This window comes from Lissotriton vulgaris, chromosome 7, assembly GCF_964263255.1.
Source record: "Lissotriton vulgaris chromosome 7, aLisVul1.2, whole genome shotgun sequence".
NCBI lineage: Eukaryota > Metazoa > Chordata > Amphibia > Caudata > Salamandridae > Lissotriton > Lissotriton vulgaris.
In genome coordinates, this window is record NC_141695.1 from 930,884,340 (window position 1) to 930,909,003 (window position 24,664).

The 24,664-nt window shown below is 42.1% G+C and overlaps 1 protein-coding gene across 1 annotated transcript in view; it reads left to right on the forward strand.

Moving 5' to 3' along the window:
• Positions 1 to 24,664, forward strand: part of FCHSD1 (FCH and double SH3 domains 1) — a 309,094-nt gene that overhangs the window by 61,974 nt on the left and 222,456 nt on the right. The window contains exon 8 of the mRNA XM_086931360.1: positions 12,061 to 12,189. Coding sequence (XP_086787486.1) covers positions 12,061 to 12,189 — 129 coding nt within the window. The remainder of the gene's footprint in view (positions 1 to 12,060; positions 12,190 to 24,664) is intronic.

The window sequence follows — 24,664 nt, forward strand, 5'->3', positions numbered from 1 at the left end:
TTTCCCTCCCCCCATGTGCATCATGCTGTGTGACCCGCCATTTTCCACCCATGGCTCACTTGTGTACTGAAGCACTGATTGCATGCTGTAGTGCACATTTTTAAACTGTGTAATGTAGTGCAGCTGCTTTCTAGCAGCTTCAAGCCCCAGTTGTTTGGTGTGGTGTATTTTCTTCCATTTGCTTCCAAAGTAGCTGGAGGTGGTGTATTACACGTGTGCCCTGCACTTTTACAGTGTGTCTATTTTAAGTGGTACTTTTTCATGTGATCCGCTGCATCACCATGCACAGCCAAGTAGGAAGCCAGACTTTCAGTACCATGAGTCCAATACTTATCCAGCTAGAATATTATACACCTTAATACCTTAGTACGTACACACAAAGAAAATTTGGACTCCCCTTTCAGCGCTACACACTGCGGTTGATCCAACGGAAGTGGGTCTGGAAGCTTACTTACTACTTAACTCTTTCTGGTATAGCTTAAACTACATTCATCAGTCCCATTCTCTCTTTATCAATTACATCTTGACAGTTAGAGCCTACTACCAACTGCTACCATCATCACATGGGTCCTCCGATGGATCTTATGTTGAGCTATAAGGGACTAGAATATTCAGGAAATAAACAATTATCCTATGAGGACTTGCAAGAGATAATTGTTATCTTAAACAATTGTTTCAACACAACTTAGCACCTTTATCAGCCATGAATATAGATTCCTAGGCACAAAGAATATCACCAAAGGAATAAGACAGATTCAATAAAGGTAATTTAGTGAAAACACATATCTACTGCCTCAAGAATGTGCTAAGAACAGAAATGCATTTAAAGATCAGATTTAATAACAATTTGAGATTGCAAAGAAAACCACAAAGCACATGAAATTACAGGTTCAGAGATGCTCATAGAAATCAATCAATGTCGTTTCAGGTTCTGTCCTCAGGAAATCAGTTTGTGTCCGTGATGTAGCTCCAATTGCCACATCAGGAGCCAGAATAACCCCTCAGCTGAGAAAGGTTATCACCCTGTGCCCGCTTGGCAAGAAGTTCTATGCTAATTCTGGAACTAGCAGTTGTATCCTATGTTCTTTAAGAAATGGCAAGGTAACAAGGTGCACTAAAACAACCTGACCTCAGCAACATCCATTCAATTAATGATGTAAACGTTCACGTATATAAAGATGAACTTAATGATCCTCAACTTTTTGTTCAGGTCTCGAACATACACTGAATCTAATGGTCTGTTTTAGGAGTATCATTGGCAATGGACTGCACACTGGTAGACCCTCCTAGTGAGGAGTTCCGTCTTGGCTGTTCGGAGAAATGCCCGTTGTGAATGCACCATTTTCCAGCAGATTTCCGCCTTGATGAAGTGTCTCTCTACAGTTGTACAGAACCCTTTGTTAGGGTTAACTGCTTTCCTACAGACTTCATATTCAAAATGCCCCTTCCTTGAAAACTCTCCAAAACCTGGAGCAGTGTGCACATGCACAGTGCATCTTAGTGCCCATGAACTACAGTGAGCGCACTCTTATCGTCATTCATGCCCGGATTCAAGGCCTTGGTATACTCTCACTGCAATAACTTTCCTCCAGCAGCAGAGGGCACCATTCTTGTTTTCCTTTTAGACCCCTGTGACAGTTTACTTGCCTTATTAATGTACTCCTACAATGGCACTTGCCATCTTTGCACCTGGCGTTTCTTAAGCCCTCTTTTGAAATATATCACTATTTCATTTACTTTCACCTTCCTGTGGGCACTGGCAGAAGTCGTCAGAGCATAGTAGCAAGTACACACACACAATGTACTGCTGAGTACCAGCGTGCCTTTTGTGATGTGCCTTTTGTTCTATTCCACAGCAGCCTGGCTTTGCACCATACAATGTTAGCAGCTGCTCACACAGCCAGTCTCTGTGAAGCTCCAGCAAAGCCATCCTGTGGTCTGCAGCTTCTGGGGCATATTTTAGTTATCTTTGCTCCGAGTTGGTTCGCAGCTAAAGAATGTGGTCCTCAGAAGGGACAGCAAGAAACTTTCCCTCATTCATTGCTGCAAAGAGAGGAGGAGGGTGCAGCCCCACTCACACTTCTCCATGGGCCTTTTAAAAACCCAGGTCCCTAAAACTAATTCTATCCTTTCCTTACTTCCTGTTCCTAATGTGGGACACTCGGCTCCCTGTGTTGCACTAAGGGGCATCTCTGGTTACACTTCATCCATTTCTCCAAAACTCAATGAGAATTTCTTCACAATCTGCCGACCCTTCTCTCCATTTACCCTCCACTGCCAGTCACCCTTCGTCCAAACGGTTCTTTCCTTGGCTGTGGGGGAAGTTACCTGTGTAGCAGAGGGGAATAGATATGAGACAATACTAGGCACACTTGCATGCCATTTGTGCTGCAAATCTCTATCACCACCCCCTTTTTGAATCGTTTTGGCCACCACAAGTGTGGAAGGGTATACTCAGATGTGAGTCCCTTGCTCACTGCACCATCAGGATTCAAGCAAGCCGGGCCGAAGACGGCTGTAATGCCAGAAACCGGTCCCCGGAAGCTTGTTTCCTTTCTGGTAAAGAATTGGCTGTGTAGTTTGGTCTGCCCTGTTCCCATGATGCACTGGGCCAGGGACAGACTAATTTGCATGTAGCCAGGTTCTGAGCTGGGATGGTGCAGTGAGCTAAAAAAACGGTGATGGATCAAGCCCTGATATGTTGACTGGGTAGGAGTGTCTTGCTTAATTCAGATACTCTGTCCATCACCACCCCCTTTTTGAATCGTTTTGGCCACCACAAGTGTGGAAGGGTATACTCAGATGTGAGTCCCTTGCTCACTGCACCATCAGGATTCAAGCAAGCCGGGCCGAAGACGGCTGTAATGCCAGAAACCGGTCCCCGGAAGCTTCTTTCCTTTCTGGTAAAGAATTGGCTGTGTAGTTTGGTCTGCCCTGTTCCCATGATGCACTGGTTCAGAAAAGGGGGTGGTGATGAACAGAGTGTCTGAATTGAGCAGACAACTCTTACCCAGTCCAAAGATCAGGGCTTGATCCATCACCGTTATTTATCTCACTGCCCCATCCCAGCTCAGAACCTGGCTATATGCAAATCAGTCTGTCCCTGGCCCAGTGCATCATGGGAACAGGGCAGACTAAACTACCAAGCCAATTCTTCACCAGAAAGGAAACAAGCTACCGGGGACCGGTTTCTGGCATTTCAGCCGTCTTCGGCCCGGCTTGCTTGAATCCTGATGGAGCAGTGAGAAAGGGACTCATGTCTGAGTATACCCTGCCACACCTATAGTGGCCAAAAACGATTCAGAAAAGGGGGTGGTGATGAACAGAGTGTCTGAATTGAGCAGACCACTCTTACCCAGTCCAAAGATCAGGGCTTGATCCATCACCGTTATTTATCTCACTGCCCCATCCCAGCTCAGAACCTGGCTATATGCAAATCAGTCTGTCCCTGGCCCAGTGCATCATGGGAACAGGGCAGACTAAACTACCAAGCCAATTCTCCACCAGAAAGGAAACAAGCTACCGGGGACCGGTTTCTGGCATTTCAGCCGTCTTCGGCCCGGCTTGCTTGAATCCTGATGGAGCAGTGAGAAAGGGACTCATGTCTGAGTATACCCTGCCACACCTATAGTGGCCAAAAACGATTCAGAAAAGAGGGTGGTGATGAACAGAGTGTCTGAATTGAGCAGACCACTCTTACCCAGTCCAAAGATCAGGGCTTGATCCATCACCATTATTTATCTCCCTGCCCCATCCCAGCTCAGAACCTGGCTATATGCAAATCAGTCTGTCCCTGGCCCAGTGCATCATGGGAACAGGGCAGACTAAACTACCAAGCCAATTCTTCACCAGAAAGGAAACAAGCTACCGGGGACCGGTTTCTGGCATTTCAGCCGTCTTCGGCCCGGCTTGCTTGAATCCTGATGGAGCAGTGAGAAAGGGACTCATGTCTGAGTATACCCTGCCACACCTATAGTGGCCAAAAACGATTCAGAAAAGGGGGTGGTGATGAACAGAGTGTCTGAATTGAGCAGACCACTCTTACCCAGTCCAAAGATCAGGGCTTGATCCATCACCGTTATTTATCTCACTGCCCCATCCCAGCTCAGAACCTGGCTATATGCAAATCAGTCTGTCCTTGGCCCAGTGCATCATGGGAACAGGGCAGACTAAACTACAAAGCCAATTCTTCACCAGAAAGGAAACAAGCTACCGGGGACCGGTTTCTGGCATTTCAGCCGTCTTCGGCCCGGCTTGCTTGAATCCTGATGGAGCAGTGAGAAAGGGACTCATGTCTGAGTATACCCTGCCACACCTATAGTGGCCAAAAACGATTCAGAAAAGGGGGTGGTGATGAACAGAGTGTCTGAATTGAGCAGACCACTCTTACCCAGTCCAAAGATCAGGGCTTGATCCATCACCGTTATTTATCTCACTGCCCCATCCCAGCTCAGAACCTGGCTATATGCAAATCAGTCTGTCCCTGGCCCAGTGCATCATGGGAACAGGGCAGACTAAACTACCAAGCCAATTCTTCACCAGAAAGGAAACAAGCTACCGGGGACCGGTTTCTGGCATTTAAGCCGTCTTCGGCCCGGCTTGCTTGAATCCTGATGGAGCAGTGAGAAAGGGACTCATGTCTGAGTATACCCTGCCACACCTATAGTGGCCAAAAACGATTCAGAAAAGGGGGTGGTGATGAGCAGAGTGTCTGAATTGAGCAGACCACTCTTACCCAGTCCAAAGATCAGGGCTTGATCCATCACCGTTATTTATCTCACTGCCCCATCCCAGCTCAGAACCTGGCTATATGCAAATCAGTCTGTCCACTGCCAGTCACCCTTCGTCCAAACGGTTCTTTCCTTGGCTGTGGGGGAAGTCACCTGTGTAGCAGAGGGGAATAGATATGAGACAATACTAGGCACACTTGCATGCCATTTGTGCTGCAAATCTCTATCACCACCCCCTTTTTGAATCGTTTTGGCCACCACAAGTGTGGAAGGGTATACTCAGATGTGAGTCCCTTGCTCACTGCACCATCAGGATTCAAGCAAGCCGGGCCGAAGACGGCTGTAATGCCAGAAACCGGTCCCCGGAAGCTTGTTTCCTTTCTGGTAAAGAATTGGCTGTGTAGTTTGGTCTGCCCTGTTCCCATGATGCACTGGGCCAGGGACAGACTAATTTGCATGTAGCCAGGTTCTGAGCTGGGATGGTGCAGTGAGCTAAAAAACGGTGATGGATCAAGCCCTGATATGTTGACTGGGTAGGAGTGTCTTGCTTAATTCAGATACTCTGTCTATCACCACCCCCTTTTTGAATCGCAAATCTCTATCATGGCAAGAAATAAATATGCCAAATTCTCCTGCCGAGACTGCTGACTGTATTATTCGATCTCATGGTTTTTCTGTTATTTCTTACGCCGACGACCCTCAAGTAGTAGAGTCGATCTCACCTAATGTCAATGAGGTGACCAATAAGTTTAAGAACTGGTTGGCGCAATAGTAATATGCATGAAGGAAAACTGTCTTAAATTAAACTCCGAGAAGACGGAGGTGCTCCTATTTGGAAATCATGCCACCTTCTGGAACATCTTCTGGTGGCCTTCCAATCTTGGCCCACTCCCCACACCATTGCAGAAAGCTAAGAATTTAGGAGTCCTGTTCCACGGAAAGCTCTGCTTTTCCAATCAAATTAATCAAGTTACATCTTCCTGCTTCTGTCTGCGTAGAATCATGAAAAAGGTTTTTCCCTACATTCACCCAGATTTGCAGGAAATGGTCATCGTGGCTCTTGTCGTTTGAAAGATTTACTATTGTAATCCATTGCACATGGGCATACAGCAGCGCTTGCTGCAAAAGCTTCAATCCCTTAAAAAATGCAGCAGTTCAGCTGCTTTTGAAAATCCCCAAAGTTAGTCTTGCTTCTCAAAGCATCTCTTGCCTTCACTGGCTTCCAGTTTACAAGAGGATCAAATTTAAGGCCCTCTGCCTGGTCCACGAAACGCTTCATAAGACTGACCCTCAGTACTTCCAAAAAATGTTCTGTTGGCATGTGCCTAGCTGTGATCTTTAGTCCAGCTCCGCTAAGCTGGTAGCCATCCCTAGAATTAATAATGAGGTATTGTCAAGTAGGAGTTATTCTTACTAAGCTTGAAAATTGTGAAACTCTATGCCCACCTATCTAAGATCCTAACCAAACCTGACAGAATTCAGGAAGATGTTAAAAACCTGGCTTTTCTAATTCTTTTCCAAACAGGTCTCTACTTTATGGCCTCTTTTCAGGGCATTAGCGCCAAGACGCCATCAGGCATTCACATGCTGTATACATTTTTACTTACTTACTTACTATTGAGGTGTGCCCCGACTCATTTAAGGGATGGACGACTCTCCTCTCCTCTGCTCACAAATTCTTCTCGATTTCATGGGAATGTTTGGATACATGTGTATATATATTTATGCAGTTATAAAATCGTTCCTATACCGTTGAAAACATCTTTTCATCTTGCTTCATTGACAGTTTACATTGCTAGAAATTTGCACACTTAGCATATTTTTACACATATTCTGCACAATAGCAGTTTGCACTATAATTTTGAATTTGAGTATTTATTGTGCAAGGTCAATGCCAGTAATGTTTTTATAGGATTTTATGAAACGTGACATGAATTAATACTTGTATAGAAATGGCTATATAACATTTTATTGGACATTTTGTATCTAGAAGCATTGCACTTGTCACTTTACTCAAGCATTGATGCTGGAATATTAAGTGTGTTTATAGTTACAATGTTACTATATTCTTTGGTTACAATTGTTGAGGCATACAAACTGTTTATATTTGAAGGGAATGTGGAACCTCCACCAAGTATTTTTTCTATATCTACACAAGCGATCATGTGACCCACAGGGGGGTGTAGCACTGGGCAATTATAAAAAAGTATGGCTGACGTGTTATTCGCTGTTTGAGCAAGGGCACTTGGTGCTCGAAACACGTAACAGAGGGAAGATTCAATAAACATCTACCTACCAAATCCACTGGGTCCGCTGATTTCATTTCTCCCGCCTGGGAAGTGATGGAATCATGAATTTCTGATATATATATATATATATATATATATATATATATATATATATATATATATATATATGTATATGTATATATATATATATATATATATATATATATATATATGTATATATATATATATATATATATATATATATGTATATATATATATATATATATATATATATGTATATATATATATATATATATATTGAGATATATATATATATATATATATATATATATATATATATATATATATATATATATCAGAAATTCATGATCCCATCATTTCCCAGGCGGGCGGAATGAAATCAGCGGATTGAATATATATATATATATATATATATATATATATATATATATATATATATAATTTCCAAAGCAAACGTCCCTTGGTTGAGGAGGAGCGGCCAGTCAGCTGGTGCAGGCGACGAGTCAAGGACAAGACTCGTGATTTATTATCTAGCAATTCAGAAAATACACCGCACTCTTCTCATATGATTAAAGCAGTTTAATCCAGCTCAGAAAAACTTCCTTCACCTACGCGTTTCGAACAATAAATGTTCCTGATCACGGTAGTTACAAGTCTGTTTTCACTTTCTTTTATTTATACCCTCCTTCCCCCTTTGACAGTTAGGATGCATTGTGGGGGCGGGGGGTAGTTTGTACTTGGCTTATTTAAAACCATTTATCATTTTCCCTACATATTTTCAAGCCACAAGTTTGTATATGCTTGACAATTACATTGGAGAGCCTGATTCGGCTGTTTAGGTGGTTGTGGGCTGAGTGCCCAATTTGTTAAAGGAACTTCTTTTAATAATTCCTCAAGGAATATATATATACATATATATGTGTGATAGCTTAGTGCTTATCATTGATGTGTTTCTGTGGCTTGTATCTTTGTATGGGAAATTGTTAAAAACATGCACAATTCAAATTCCGGGCAGCTTTAACGATAGACATTTATATTACCGTACATGCTATTTTTCAATTCTGACCCTTAATTCAATTTAAATTCAGTCCAAAACGTATTCCGAAGAACAGTTTTGCACTGTCAAGGCAAAGAAGTCTTATTGTCATATTTCTAATATTTCATATACAATTCATTCTCATTTTTGTTAATAGATACTTCATGCTGTCTCCCATCTTAACAGACTATGGATTACAACTCTAGAGTATGTTAGAAATAGGAAACATGATAGGAAGGCATAATCATGATTTATATTTTCAAAGTCTTTCTTTTTAGGTATCATAGTCTCTTTATAAATGTACATACAGTTCTTCGTCCCCGTTCAGACCGATCGGGACTTTAGTTTTGAATCTTATTATCAGTTTTGATTCCAAACGTCTTAGTTTTTGTAGGCGGTTCCCTCCTCTTTCATTCTCTGGTACCATTGCGATTCCTGAGTATCTAACATCTTGCCAGGTTTTGTTCTTATGAGTCATCAAATGTTTGGCCATAGCATATGTTTGGTCTTTATTTTGTATCGCTCTAATGTGCTCCAACATCCGTTTTTTGAGAGCACATATAGTGGATCCAATGTACCGTTTGCCACAGTCACATTCCAACAAATAGACAACATAATGAGATTCACATGTTATTTTGTTTTTGATTTCAAATGGTTGTCCTTTAGGGTCATTCAGAGACTTTAGATTCTTCCAGATCTTACATGCTTGGCATGATATGCATTTTGTGAAGCCTTTTTGTCTCTTTTGTAACCATGATTCTTCTTTTTTGTCCATGAAGTGGCTGTTGACCAAAGTATCTCCAAGAGATGGTGCCTTTCTGAATGAAATTAGAGGTGCATCCCCAATTGTATTTCCAATGTCCAGATCCTTTTTTAATACACTCCAGTATTTCGTGACTATTTTCCTGATTTGTGCACTTTCCTTGGAGTATGTCAGGATGAGACGTGGTTTTTCCTCTGTTTCTTTGATTGTTTCTTTCTTTTTTTCAATTAAAGTTTCAGTTCTTGTCTTTTATCTTGCTCTTTGTTCTCCAAGTTTGATAGTCTTAATACTGTATCCTCTCTGTGTGAACCGTTGTGTTGTTTCTACAAATTTTTCTTCCATTTCCATCGGTTCTGAGCAATTACGTTTCATACGTAAGAATTCCCCATAGGGTACATTCTGCTTTAGTGACACAGGGTGGAAACTAGTTCCATGGAGGATGCTATTAGTGGAGGTCTTCTTTCGAAAGAGGGTAGTATGTATTTTGTTTTCTTTTATGTATACCTTGGTGTCGAGGAAATCAATTTCCTTTTCTTGGATGTTAAATGTAAAGTGTAATCCCACATTGTTCGTATTCAAGATCGCTATGTACTGGAGCAATTCTTCCTTTGTGCCCTTCCACAATAGGAAGAGATTGTCGATAAATCTCAACCAAAAGACCACTTCAGTGGTATATGGATTGTTTTCTTCTCTCCAAGCTATGTGTTTCTCCCACCATCCCATGGTGAGATTAGCATAGCTTGAAGAGAAGGAAACTCCCATAGCAGTTCCACGATTACGATTCTGAGAGTACACTCCGTTGTTGAAGAGGAACACATTGTTTGTTAGACATGTCTTTATCATATCTAAAAGCATGGCTGTATGATTGAGTTCCCCAATTGGTCGTTGTTTGAGAAAATATGCGACAGCTTCTAGGCCCAGTTGGTGTTCGATAGATGTATAGAGCGATACCACATCAATTGTGGTTAGCAGATATGTGGGTTGCCATTCCGTTTCCATAATGATTCGGAGAAAGTCTCCAGTATCCTTGATGAAGGAATTGAGTGTCGGTACAATTGGGGCTAGGAAATAGTCTACATATGAAGCAATGTTTTCGTATAGCGACCCACAGCTTGATATTATTGGCCGGGCTGGTGGTTTGTGCAAAGGTTTGTGAACTTTCGGTAGAAAGTAAATCGTTGGTGTCGTTGGATTTTGGACTATTAGGAAGTTTTTTCCTCTTGATTGAGTAAGCCCTTCTCCTGCCATTGTTTTATTTGTTGGTGTATTAATGCCGTCATTTTCACCATGGGATTATCTTTCAATTTGGTATAGTTGTTCACATCGTTCAATTGTCGATAGGCTTCTTCTATGCAGTCTATTTTATTGAGAATCACAATATTTCCGCTTTTGTCCGCGGGTTTTATTTCGATTGTCAGGTTTTCTTTCAGAGATTTCAGTGCTTGGCGCTCTTCCCAGGATAGGTTTTCTTTTTTCTGGTTATCGTTGTTCCTCATGTTATCCAGTTCCGTATTGATAAAATCATGAAATGCATCAATTCTGTTGCCTGGATGTAATGCAGGACAAAATTTAGATTGATTTCTGAAACTTGTTTTTGGATGCGTGTTATGTGGAATTTCCATTTCTCTTAGTATTTGTGTATCCGTTGTTGTCAAATCATTCTCATCATGTGCCAGTTCATAGGCTACCTTTAGTACTGGTATATCTGAAACAGTATATCCTTTCTGCTTCGAGATGTTTTCGGTATTTGGATCTTCTCCCACTTTTTTCGATGACTTGGCAAATAATTTTTTCAACTTTAATTTCCGGATATATTTATACATGTCTATTTTGGTTTCCACACTATCATGATGTTTTTCCGGGCTGAATGTCAAGCCTTTGTTGAGTAATTTATTTTCAGTTGTTGTTAGAGTATAATCAGATAGATTAATTATCAGATTAGGGCCTGGATCATTTGATTTTATACTACTCATTTTCTTGGCAGAGTGCGATTGCGCAATGGATATCTTGGAGTGTTTTGCTCTTCTGGTTTTGCGCTTGGATTTGGGTTTCTGAATTGGCCTCGCCCTCTACCCCCAGGTCTTCCTCTGCCACGACCTCTACCTTTTGTTTTTGGATTTTGTTGATCCAGATACAACAGTTCCATTTCCTCTAAAAAAGAAAATCTCTTGAATGCGAATGTTTTTTCCGCTCTCCCCCTTTGTTCCCCTTCACTGGCATCTGATTCAGTTTCACTTGCACCAGGTGTCATTCCCTTTGACTTTTGCTGTTTGGTTGCACCTTGTTGTTTCAGGGCATCAAACCTTTTTGCAAATGTGAATATGGCGCCATTTGCATAATTGAACTCATCCCTTCTGAATTTGCGTTGTTTTCTTTCCTCTATTTCATTTTCGTGTTTGTCCAAGTTGTTTTCTATTATTGTTCTTAATTTCTTGACTTCCTCATCCCCTTCTTGTGAGGCCTTGATTTGTCGTTCTATGTCCTCTATCTTAATATGTAGTTCCTATCATTTTCTTTGAGCAGTCCATATTATTGCGTCCCCATTCCTCCAGCATTTCTGCTTTAATCATCCGAGAAGAGTGCGGTGTATTTTCTGAATTGCTAGATAATATATATATATATATATATATATTGATAAGACCGCTCCATATAGAATGGCCTTGTCATGGAAATTTCCTACACGAGACCTGGCAGCTGGGTGCATGCCCCTGAGCAGTCGTAAATGCCCCTCTTCCAACATGCAGACACTGTTGGCCAAACCACCATACTGTAAGTGTACATTACTCATCCATTAATTTAAACAAAGTGCAGCAAAATATAGTGAGGTAAATAGCAACACAATTTAAAGGGAGCAAAAGTGACCATATTAACCTTTGTACGAGTTTAGTAGATAGTAAAGTGAAGCATTTCACAATTGGTGATAGACCTTACAGAATCACAGACCTCATGTCAATTCCAGCCTGTGGGTGAGATATGGCCATCATGTTTTTTGTGAAATGTGCTGACTTCAGACACATCAGAGACCCGGATCTAAACCATTAATGTTTTGTATTGAGAATATGTGGGTGGTGATGAATGTGACCTTCTTTCTAAGAAGCATGCTGGGGCCTTAGCAAGGGAATGCTGACTTTTGAGTGAATCTGTGGTTCAATACGAATATGTATTCCACGGCCACAAGTTCACACATTTTAGTGTCATGTAATGCTTTCTTGTACTTCTTTCTGTAAGTGTGGTGATGGCTGTATTTTCTGTCACCCCTAGTTCTCCACTCAGCTTGCGGACTGCACCCAGCAGCTGACAGAGGCCCGGAATGAGTATTTACTGACCCTGGCAGCAGCAAGCGTACATCTGGAACACTACTACCTGACAGATCTGCCTGCAGTGATGAAGGTAAATGCATGATAAGGCTCTTTCACTAAAGTGACATTTGAATGACTGAATCTTCCTGTGGCCTGAAGCCACCAGTGATCAGGACTCTCAAAGGTCAGACCAGCTATTGCACTGCATGACTGACGGCAATGGCCACAGTCCAGAAATGTGAGAAAACAGTCATACCAGCAATAAAGAGCTCACCAAATCCCTAAAGCTGAGCCTCAAAGATGAGGGACCTGACATGACCATTGCAATGAAGGTAAACACTGACTTCCACTCCCAGTGCTTACTTTGAGCAGGTGTTTAAAGGTTGGACCGACCAGCACTCCTTTTTGGGGATCAATACTTATTTTTCTTCATCAAACTTCGACCCAGAGCAACAGAGTGAAAACAGAAAGGGGAAAAAAGGAGGAAGAGAGAGATGTAAAAAAACATGAGAGAGAGAGAGAGCAAGAACCTGTGCTAAAAGGATAGGGAGTGTCTTGCAGAGGAATAAAAAGAGATCAGCCTTGGTTCGACATGGTGACATTCAGTAACGCCCACCGCCGGCTTCTAAGCAAAACTTTATTTTCCAAAGTAAGCACTGCCCAAACTCTCTGTAGTATGGTAACAGCTCAAGGACTAGCCACTTCCCTGCCCATCATGTATCTATAATGCTGGTGTAGGTCAGAGACTAAAGCTGCTAACTTGCCAATTACAGAGCTTTAGCAAGGAGGTCTCACATATTTAAGTAATGGTTGAGATCATACTTTTTAATAGCACCAACACTTCACTTCGCAAGATCCTTTCCTTCTTTCAGCTCTGAAGTTCTGAAGCCACAGCTGTTACATCCAAACTGCACAGAAAGTGTGTCTACTTGATTCACAAGTTCCATACATTGTTTATAAAGTTTTCTTTGTATAATTTTTAAGAAAGTGTTAAGAATTTTCTTTTTTTCTGCAAGATTGATTCACTAATATTTACTTTTAGCAATCGATGAAGTGGGTATTTTTTCACACTAAGATTCTCACGTCTGCAAAAATGGTAAACCCCTTCTATGCAGATGTTGTGTTTTTATAGGTTGAAGTGTTCGTAGAGAGAATTGAGTTTTGGTTATGACATTAGCTGAAATCTGCAAACAAGGAAGGCAAGTGGATGTAGCTTTATGGCTAGAGTGGTCGACCTCGAAGCCAGGGAACCAGGTTCAAGTCTCGGCAACGACACTCAACATCCAGTGAATCTGGGCAAATCACTTAATCTCCCCGTGCCTAACAAAAAAAAAAAATGAATGCGTCCTTCTGTAACGAAACTGGTGCTCATGTAAAGCGCTCTGATACCCAATGTATCGGGTCTTGTTCGCGCTATATAAAACTCTAAAAAAACAACAATGCTAAGGAGTTCTGGCAAAACAAAACTTATTTTAAGGTCGGTTTGCTACATGTTGATATATATTTAGGTTTTGCTGCCATTTTGGTATTGACAGTTGCGCTCCAGTTTTCCTACTGCCACCATTAAAGGCCCAGTATCGGAAGCATGACAATGGTTGTTTTGAAGCTGATATCAAAAGGATATTTGTTCCGTAGTCCAAATTAGCTTACTCCCAGGATATCGCCCTTTGTTTGAGCTGCTGTGTGTTGTGAAATTGTGGGATACATTTTGTCTGGTTAAGCACTAAGCACATACTAGGATGGTTTGTTTTCATTTTGTGATGGTGGAATTTTGCTTCTTTTTCAAGTAAGCTTTTAGGGATGAGACCGAGGGCCTTGCAGGTGGGTCAGATATTTAACAACAAATGTTGGGTATAGTGTAACTGCTATACGTTGGACTGGGGATGTGAAGTTTGATAATGTGGCATGCAGATGAGGATGGAGTGGAAGTTGATAGATTTTCTCACTAGTATTGGTTGTTCCTCTGAGGTTCAAAGACAAGAGAGGCTACATGAAATTAGATCCAGTGCTGACCACAGTTACAAGTTGGGTTATTCAACAGTTTTTTGACACAACCTAGACAAAAAATCCTAAGTGTGAAGGATTTATTTCACATTGATTTTCGAATTCAAAACATTTATACATGAAAATATTTCATCATGTCGACCAAAGAGACACGAATTGCAAACTAACACATTTATCAACACAACAAAGTGCATGTGATTCCTAACGCCAAATACAAATACAGACGTATACACAACATACACACCGTACAAAATATCAATTGCCTCCAAAATTCATTAGAGGGCACCAGTACTTATATAACAAGTGAAATAACAGGCGGACATAGCCCAGTTCAAGAAATCCTGCCTGTTTACTGAGCTGAAGGCAGCTCGATGTTAAATGGGGTCATTCCACCAGTGGGAAATACATTTCTACTTTGAGTCCCAACAGTGCCCCACAAATGTTCTAGCTTCAGCTCAAAGTCGGGGTGTGCCAAATAACTGTTGAATAACCTATCTAGTCATTTTCTTTTTACGTATATTATAGAGGTCTAGGCCAGATAGTGATAGGACCCAAGCCAATTTTTGCTTTAATCACAGATACACGTTGGGCATTGAGGATCATATCAGTGTTTAGTGCTTGGCAAGGCTGTTGGGGCATTAAGAAAAGTTTTTCTGTTTTGGAGCAGTTTAGTTTTATGTAGCTTGTTGTTGTTCTTATATTGTTTACATACAATCTACAAGAGGATGTTGTGGTGGAGAATGGCTTTTTGGAAGGAGAAAATGTACATGTTTCAGAGTGTAGGAAAATGACCCGTTTTGTGTGGTCAGACCAAAGTTTTGCAAAATTTCTTTGCTGGTTTTTCGACTCTGCACACTGGAACACTGCTGTCCAGTGCCCAGTGTATGGGATCTGACCCATTAAAATGTGGAAACTGGTATACAACTGACGAGCGTATTAACCTACCTCTAAGTCCCTAGTACATGGTACAAAGTGTACCCAGAGCCTGTCAGCTAAATGTCACTTATGGACTGGAGCACACTTTGTGCCACCACTAAAGTGACAATGTAAAATATGACTGCAGGTCTACTACTGTAGCTTGCCTGAGCAGTTTTACAACTGAAAATTGAACGTAAACCCTCCTTTTAAATATTAGTAAGTACCCCTAAGTAGGCCCCATTGTCCAATATGGCAGGGTGCATGGTATTTACATGTAGGACATGTAAATGTTTCATGCAAAATATGCCCGTACAGTGACATTGCCTCAAAAGCTATTTTCCCAATAGCAGTGCTAGCTGTTACATATGGAAGGTTTGGGATATAATATTAAAATAAATAATGTTATCTCTACTTAGGAAACAGCTACAAAGTTCTTTTATGGACTTTTTAACATTTTTATTACATGCCCAATCCACTGGTAAAGTTGGGTTTGTAATAATTATTTTACAAAAGATACTTTTAATAAGTCACCTTTGAGCTGTCTAAAGCCTCTGTACGCCCATTGAATGAGCTTCCCTCTGCCACCCAGAAGCTGAATAGTCCATTTGACGAGACTGGCTGTCAGAGCTGAGACAAAGACCTTGGATGTGGGGAGGTGTTCTGTTCCTCTGAAAGGAGGAGCATCTTGGCAGTGTCCAGGATCTTAGTTAACTTAAGAGGCCTACTCTGTCACAGACAGAAGTAGCTGACCCATGGGCAGCCACCTATCTTGTCCCTCTGGCCAGCCAGGCAGCAATCCCAGTGGCAAAGGAGTTGTGTTGCCCCCAGAACTAGGTTTAAGTGCCCAAAGAGGAGGGGTTGTTCATTACCCTGGCCACATGTCTGGGGGGCACATGAGATCCATGTTCGAATTGGGTAGAGATGGGCATTGTTGGATTGTTTGCATTAGAGCACAGGGGCAGCTCCACATTATGGCAGAGGAGAGTCACCCCCTGCTGATAACCAGCAAAGGCAAACGAGAAAAATAAAATGATGATAAAACATTTGTATTATCTTTTTATTTTTTCTCATGCAAGCTGTGAGTTGAGGGAGGGGCGTGTCGATCCATACTGACTCTGCAGCACCAGGGAGGAGGGGGGAGTGGCAGGCACTGCTAAGTGCACACAATGATTTAGCCGGCATTCTGTGGGCGGCCAAACCATCATGCACACTTAGCCTTTCTCCAACCCAAGCTGTGTGTACAGCCAGGTGGAAAGCCAGCACAGGCCCCCATTATGTGTCTGAGTAGCGAACCATGGCGCTCAGACCAATCCCAGCGCAGCTCTCATTTTGGGACTAGTATTGGCATCTGGGAGCCTGCGCAGTGTGCAGCAGATCCTGAATGGAGGTGAGGAAGGCGGCAGCCGTCAGAGCAGGTAAGTCCAATTTTATGTATTTTTTGTCTTTCGTGATGCTTTTGTTTTGTATTCCACTCCCCCGCCCACCCCTTTGTAATGCAAGGGGCTGCTAGTGTAAGAGCAGACCGGAATTGCTGCAAACATTGGGAGGTTTACCACTGGGATTTTTTAACCTATTTGTTAGGGAGGGGCCCGGACTCACCATCACCCATAGGCTAGTGCCAGATATAAATGTGGCACCCCTGGGCACCCTCTTCAGAACACCACTGGACTTCTGGAATACAGAAGAAGGACTGCACCTGCTGTGAAGACCATTGAGGAGATCTGAAAGGCTAGACCTTCTCCAACTTGTACCCTAGACAACGATTTGGACTCCAAGGGAGAGTTGACTGACTTCCTGTTAAGCTACAAGGACACAACAAGCTACTTGAAACCTCTTTTCCGGAAGAGCCCAGCTGACCATTTCCAACTAGACCTGCCCTGGACCTCACTGCTGGCTTGTGGTATAGTGAGTCTTGACCCCCAAGTGCTGTTTCCGAGGTCCTGGGACATTGGGCGGTTTCAAAGTGTACCCTTTCTAATGTACTGAGAAACCTGGGAGTTAGAAATGTTTTTGCTCCAAAGACTACAAAGGACTGGGACAAACCTGTGAACTCAAGCTGAAGATGGTGCAAAGCCACTAGACCAAAAATTGTGATTGCTCCAATTCTGAGCTTTTCCACAGAAGCAAATCTGTTTCAGAGGAACGTCACAGAAAAAGTATCTGTTTCAGTTTCGGTTTATTTTTATTTGCAGAGTTACTTAAAACCATTGCAATGCGTGCTAAAGATAAAACCATTTAAAAATATGAATTTGCAATAATAAAATTTCATCATAATTAAAATATAAAACACTCAGAAAAAGCATCTGGTTTTTGTGGTGCCCTGCTTGGCCACATCTATCACCCATGCCACGCTGGATGAATCTGAGCTCCGAACAAGTGACTTAGCCCGAAAGTAGAAATCTTCACCATGCAAAAGCACCAAAAGTACACAGTCAGTGAGGCAACTTCATCGGGCGCAAATATGAATGTCTCGATTGAGCTTTCCCACCAAATGTCAGAGGCTTCACTGGCACTTCAGCATTTTGATGCCCATCTCTTCCAGAACCTGCTGCCTTGCCCTACTGAGGAATTTTTACTACCATTTCGGAGACTAAGACAGAGAAAACATCTGACCGGAACAGACTTGGTTTCTATACCCAACCTGCACTCCATCACAGTCGACATTTAAGTCACACCTTGGCACCCGTCAGGCACTTTCAGAGGAGCATGGTTGGAGCTTAATGCTTTTTGGTGCTATTTTCATTTAACATTTTAAATATTCATATATCTAATTCTCCCTATGTCATCTTTGACATTTTGGTGTCAGTCTGTTCATTAAAATATTCTCTATTTTACAAATGGGAGTGGGATTTTTATTTTGTTGTGCTTTCGACTTTTTAACTGTTTTGGTCTTCTAAACACTTTACATGTTTGCTTAAGTTAAGCCTGTGTGCTCTGTGCTATAGCTACCGGTGGTTAAGATCGGATTTAAATGACGGATACATTTATGAAACCTAATAAGAATAGTCACATATTACTCGTAGTGGATTACCATCCACCCCAGGTAATAATCAACGTTCTCACAAAGAGTATTTGTTACTTGAGAGCAGGGAGAAATTCTTCCTGAGACCTACTGACAGAAGAAATCCTACAATCCATCTGAGTAAAAAACATTCAATTTGGGATGGTATGCAGGCGTAAAGGAACTCAACCATGCTTCAAAAGCTTCGTACAGAGACAAAAGCACTCTGGTGCAATTGTTTTCTGTGAAGTTAACAAATTACAAACCACAAGTTGCTTGGAGAGAGCCGAGGAAATTGCTGTGAGTGGATGATAAAATCATTCTGATAGACCACATTTAAGAACCACTGCATATTCGCTTCTGCAGACACCCACGAAGAGCTCTAAGGAGCCGAGTTATTACCACTTGCTAAAGAGCTATTGCATCCTTTTGACAACTTGGCAAACTTATTTCAGTTTTCTATTGCACTCAGGTCTGTAGTTTCATTTTTCCTGTTGGCTTTTTTCATATTTGAAGGCAAATGCTGTTGGGAATAATGCTGTGCCTGCTGCTCTTTCTCACCACAATTCAATTCCCCATATCTATTGTCTTGGGTATATAAAAAGAACTTGCTTCTTTTTCTAGCAACTGTCTGCTGTGGTGATACATCTCAAAAGGAAGTGCTCGCCTGCTTAGATACGGTTCCTGGGGCAAGGAAAAAGCTAATATTGCAAAGAAAACCCTGGCAACCGTGATCTTTTTATTCACACATACTGTTACTCATTTGGAGAATGTATGGACCAGAGAGGAAAACAATTATTTTACATTTGCATTTTTATTAACATTTACATTATCAACATTCTTTTATTTATTAACATTTATATTTTATCTTCACTGTGTATGGATATTATCCTATGCATCCGGATTGCATGCCACTAAATCCAATAAAAACATTCATTCAATTGAACCATCCTTCTCATTCTCTTTTATAGCCTCATTCATTCTTCTTGCAAACCCACATCCAACATTTAAAACCCATTCATATATCTCTGAATTTCGTATTTTATTGATGCTGTGGCTACAGTTCATTCAAGTTCCCCTAGAGAAGTTGAATGAACACTAGCCACAGCATAATTAAAATACAGAATATTTGGATTTACCAAGTTGTAAAAACATAAAGATTCTGGATGTAGAATAATGAACGATAAATTGTGAGATTAACTACAAATAATATGTTGATAATAAAAAAAGTAACTGATTCCTAAGGGAAGACATATTAGTAGTATGCATAAATGACATTCCAATACCAATCAAGAAAGAAATTCAGAGATGCATTAATAGGTTTTAAATGTTATAAGTGGGTTTTGCAAGAAGAATGAATGGGTTTATGAAAGAGAATGAGAAGGATGGTTCAATTGAATGAATGTGTTCACCGGATTTAGTGGCATGCAATCTTAATGTATAGGATAATATCCAAGCACAGTGAAGATAAAATATAAATGTTAACAAATAAAAGAATGTTGATAATGTGACTTTTGATCAAAAGACAAATGTAAAACAATTGATTTCCACTCTGGGCCATACATTCTCCAAATGAGTAGCAGTATTGCTGTGGTGATCCATTCATGTTCACCCCTGAAAAATACAGTGAAGTCATCAAGATGTGTAATGTGAAGCTGCCCGGTGAGTGATCTTTGGTCATCTATTAATAATTGACATGGTATTTCCTAAGAAGTCTAAGCATCTATATACGTGGGCGGGCTGAGGCAGCTTCGCTCTTGGTTCACATGTTTCTGAAATGTGGCTTTGCGTGTTGCAGCCCATTTGGCAATTCATCAGCAACCAGGTGGGAGAAATCTGAAGTTTTCCCTGTTGGCCAGTCAGTCATTGCGTAGCATTGTCCACAAGGAAATATTAAAAGAAATCACTGGAAATGGTTCACTAGCTTGATGTCTTAGGATTGCCACTGTTACTTCACATTTTACATTCAAGACACTACGGCCCTCATTCTGCAAATTTCTGATAAAGCCTACTGTTGTGTGCTATAAACCTTGCCATTAGGAAAATCCAGTGATGATGGCTCAAGACTTGCAGCAAGTGAGCTTCTGGTCAACCCCACTGGTGTGCCGAACCTTGTTAGCATGGAGGCATGGACCATAAAGCCAGGCCCTCCTCTTTTACCACTAACCCTGATGCCAGGCTGGCATCTCTGAGCCACTTGTAGAAGGCAGGACACCGCTAGAAAGCTTCCCAACATTATCCTGGTCTACTCTGGAGCAGTGTCTGGGGAAAGGCGGTGGGTGAGAGCAAAGGATCTGCAACTCAATGGGTAGCAATGAAATATGTACGAAGGTGGATGCCCCTTCCCTGGGATCGATGCACCACATAGCTTTCTTTGCTGCTAAATACCTACATTGGTGGAATATTCACTTTTTGTATTCCATCCTATATTTTTTCTTTAAGTCCTTTACTCCTTGCTGGATCCATAGGTCAGTGACCTACCAACCTCCAAATGTTAGGATCTCTTTTCCCCGATGGAGCCTAAGGCTCCTGCAGATCTGTCGTTTCTTTAAACCCATCCAATCCTCGAAAGGTTGGTGGTGCAGGTATCCACTGTCATGAGTAAACAGGACCCTTTCCCAGCTATTCCACCATAGAGGCTGTCTAAGCGCCCGTGTAACTTTTGCAAAAAGATTTTCACTTCTGGAAGTCCTACTTTAAATTCTTGCTTATTAGCGAGATACTCCCATGCCTTTTGGGAAATAGCTTTTTTGCTTACTTATAAATTACCAGGACATATTCAGAAGAGCACAAGCTTGCAGTTCACGAACTTCATTCAGGATTCGGTGGCAGCACTTCTAAACAGGCCACTCAAACTGGCTTAGACACTTTGGCTGCTAAGGCTAAATCTGTGGGCTTCAGTGTGTCTTAGACATACATGCCTGGGTGTGCTCTACAAGTTTCCTATGTGACGTTTGGCCCAGTTGGTGGACATGCCGTTTGATGCGAGAGACGTTTTGGTGTAAAGGGTGTGAAATCCATAGAAAAGTTTAAGGAGAATCGTGTAATTGCTCGGCTTTGGGTTTAACTCTCTTGCACCAAAATTCCATCTTCAGTACCGAAATTTTTTAAAGACTACAGCTACCAATTCTCTCCACCAAGACAGGGACCTCAAAGTCAGCAGCAGTCCAATCTTTTTGACCCCATAATAATAGAGGTGGAGCTCAGATGTTTCAAGCAGCAGCTGCTTTCTCAATTACTTCCTCTTCTCCCGCAAATACAAGTTCTCTCCTCCCTCCCCTGAAGTGACGTTATTCTTTCGGAAGTGTTCAGAAATAATCTCAGACCTCTGGGTCAACATCTTAGAAGATCTCCATTATCTTTAAAAAAACAGGAACAACAGAACTGATTCATCCGGACTAGAGAGGTCAAGGTTGTTACTTCTGTTCCTTTATTATTTCCAAGAGGAACAGGGTTTACATCTAATCTTGGACCTTCTAATTGAAGCATCTGAAGCAGGTAAGGTTGAAAATCCGGATCTGCAGGAAGGGTATTTTCAGATTCCAACTGCAGAGAAGCTCAGGAAAATACCTAAGGTGCGTTGCTGGTGACGTTCATGTACAGTTCAAGGCTCCTGCATTCGGGCTCCTGTCTGTGCCCAGATAGTTCAAAAAGGTAATGGTGGTGGTTGGTGTAACATCATACCTGGTTCCGTGTGGAATCTCCCTATGTGTTCTAAGTAGAACCTCTCTATGTAATGGGATTCTACAGTTGTCAGTTACTCACCAGTTGCTGATGGATGAGGTGAATAAATCGGACCAGAGTTTAATCTGTTGAGTCTGTTCGTTTTTTATGTGGTGAACACCACATTAATTTGGCGATGAGCCTGGTCTCACCTCAACATCAAGTGAGGTCTTCCTCCCTCTCTTCTTTGAAATTTAACAGAGAAGCTGTGGTCCACTCTTCTCCAGCGCAGAACTACAGTTGGTTGAGAAGGTGTTTATTACACTTCTTCAACGGCTGATTGTGGACTGAAGGGGGTGTTTGTAATAAAAATTAAAAAAAATACACCAGTGAGGAGATACGTGGAAGAGGCATGTGGTGAAACTCGTTTTCACTGCCTTTGAGCCTCATCGCAGCACAGGATAGTCGGGCCTTGTTTCGTATGAATGACGTAGGAGTGCTGGAACGCATTTTGTTCCAGCTGACGAGCTGTTTAATGAGCGCCGACATGTGTCGTCACGCATGGGTGCCATTTTCTAAAGTTGGGAAGTCTTTCACTGAATAACAATTCAGGCTTCTGGACGTGCGTCATCATGTACAGGCGCCATTTGGTAAAGTTGGGAAGACTTTCACTTGATAACCCTTCAAGCAAGTGGTTCTCGCATGCGGTGTGGCTTAACAACTGTAGTGCACACCTTCATGCAGCTTCGTTTACAGGCCGGATTAAAAAAAATAATAATAATAAAACACAAATATTTACGGCAATTGGCACACATCTGCTGATCTGGCTGAGTTCTCTTTCTTTTATTGTTGGGAACAGTCAAATGGGGTGATTGGCACACCTACTCTTCTGTTCTCTTCATTCAATGTGCAAATGTTATGGAACAGCGGTGATTGGCGCACCATAGCATGCTTACTGGAACAGTAAGTCCATTTTTTCTACTGGCAAAAGTCAGTGTTTCACTCAAAGTTAAAGTTACATTCTTTAAGGTGTTTAGCACTTCTCTAAGAAGAAGAGAGAATAGTAAGTTCTTTCTTTTGGTTGTATTATAGTAGCTTTAGGAAAAGGTGGGAGTGAGTAGGAAACATATCCTAATGGAAAATTACAAGAAATAAGACACTTTTGCTTCATTTTTAGGCGTAAAGGAACGTTTGAGTAATTTGTTAAATCAGAATAAAATAAAGAGAGACAAATGAACGTGACACAACCACCATTTTTAGGTCTCGTCTATTCCGTCCCGTAGGGATGGTAGGCGAGATTTATAGTAAGGCTTCCGAAAAGTCTAACTGCGGATCGCGTACAGTTCATGTGAACCAGGCGCGTGCACAGGAATTCGTTCCCCCTAACCCTCCCACAAAGCAAGACAAGACCATAACATCAAAGCGACCGCGGCCACTCTGATTCCATTTGCCAACAGGCACTTCACGCACTCCGCAGGTTATAAACAGGACCATCTACTCGTGAATTGGAATGCTGGCATGGTTGCCCAGCCCCACTCCCAGCACTGCCTTTCCTCTGCCATTCTATGGTTTCCAATACGTCTTACTAAAACCTAGCTATCACACATCGCACACAGCCTCGGCATCAGACTTCAAAGGAAGCTGTTTTATCACCTCTTTCCCAGCTCCCAGCCGGAACCTCCTTTCTCACCTCCTCTTCCTATCTTCGTCTGTTTCCTCCGCCCCTCAATCAACTCTCTCGAGCTCTGAAGCGGACACTCCCCTGTCACCCTCATCCTCCTCTGCCCGTCTTCACATTACTTTTACATTCCACGTCCCCTCTCTCTAGCCCACGTTCATCTCTTCTCTGGTGCAACCACCTCCTTCCAATCTTTGTTATAATCGGGTTGCCCCATTGAGCCAAGGTTCCTGATAGCATTTTAAAATGAAAGAAACCAGATACGGTATATTTTTCTTGCTTGGCTACATTCTTGGCTCACAACTCGTGACCAAGTCGTGTTGGCCCCTGAACAACGGGGTTGGCTAAACAAGAGAGGCTTGCGTTACACACTGAAGAGTGAAGAAAGACTTGGCACCCGCATTCCCTCTCGTGAATCCAGAGCCAAGTGTAACTTGCTTAGCCAGTCGCAGTGCCTTGAAGAGGTAAACTCTATTAAAAAAAAAAAGTTTCCTCTAAAATAAAAGACGAAGTGCAAGCTGCAATATCCGAAAGCTAAGAGACTATATTTGAGCTAAAAAGGAGGACAACCAGAATTCCTAAAGCCAGTCATCTTGACTAACCAGCATTCCTAAACCAGTCATCTTGAATTTCCCTACTGTTCCCCGCTAGCAGGAAGTGACGCATCTCCTAAGTTTTGTCTCCTCATTCTATGGTTGCGAGTCATATTTCACGACAGAAACTACGGTAGCGTTTCACTGGCACCATATGTAACTGAAATGTTAGAGTCATTCATTCCATAGGGGTGTTCTGCAGCATGTGTGCATATCAGAGAGTGTGCTTGCTCATGAAATCGATGCATTCGCCCATTCAGCACAGCACAAGTGGCCCACTCTTCATCCTGTCAAACTGTGCCTGGGCTCCCTTAACGCACAGGGCGCACAGACAGCCCACGCACTCTCACACACACACACTGCATGCATTCATAGCATACAGTGCGTGCACCCAAACCCCAAATAATGCACGATCCACTATCAAAAGTGCATGCCTGCCCACCATTAAAAAAAATGCATGCACACAAAACAGTACATCAGGGGTGTCCATCGTAAGTCCAGGAAGATTGGTGCCTTGACACGTTTTCAGGATAGCCACGGACTATGTATGCAATGTGCATTTAGATTCATTGCCTGCAAATGTGTGGCATGGATCAGGCCCACCTGATCTTAGATTGAACACACCTGCAGTACATGTATGCATAGACGCCGACATCCCATGTGGCCGCGCGCACACAGATGCAGTACACTACACAACACATAGTCCAAC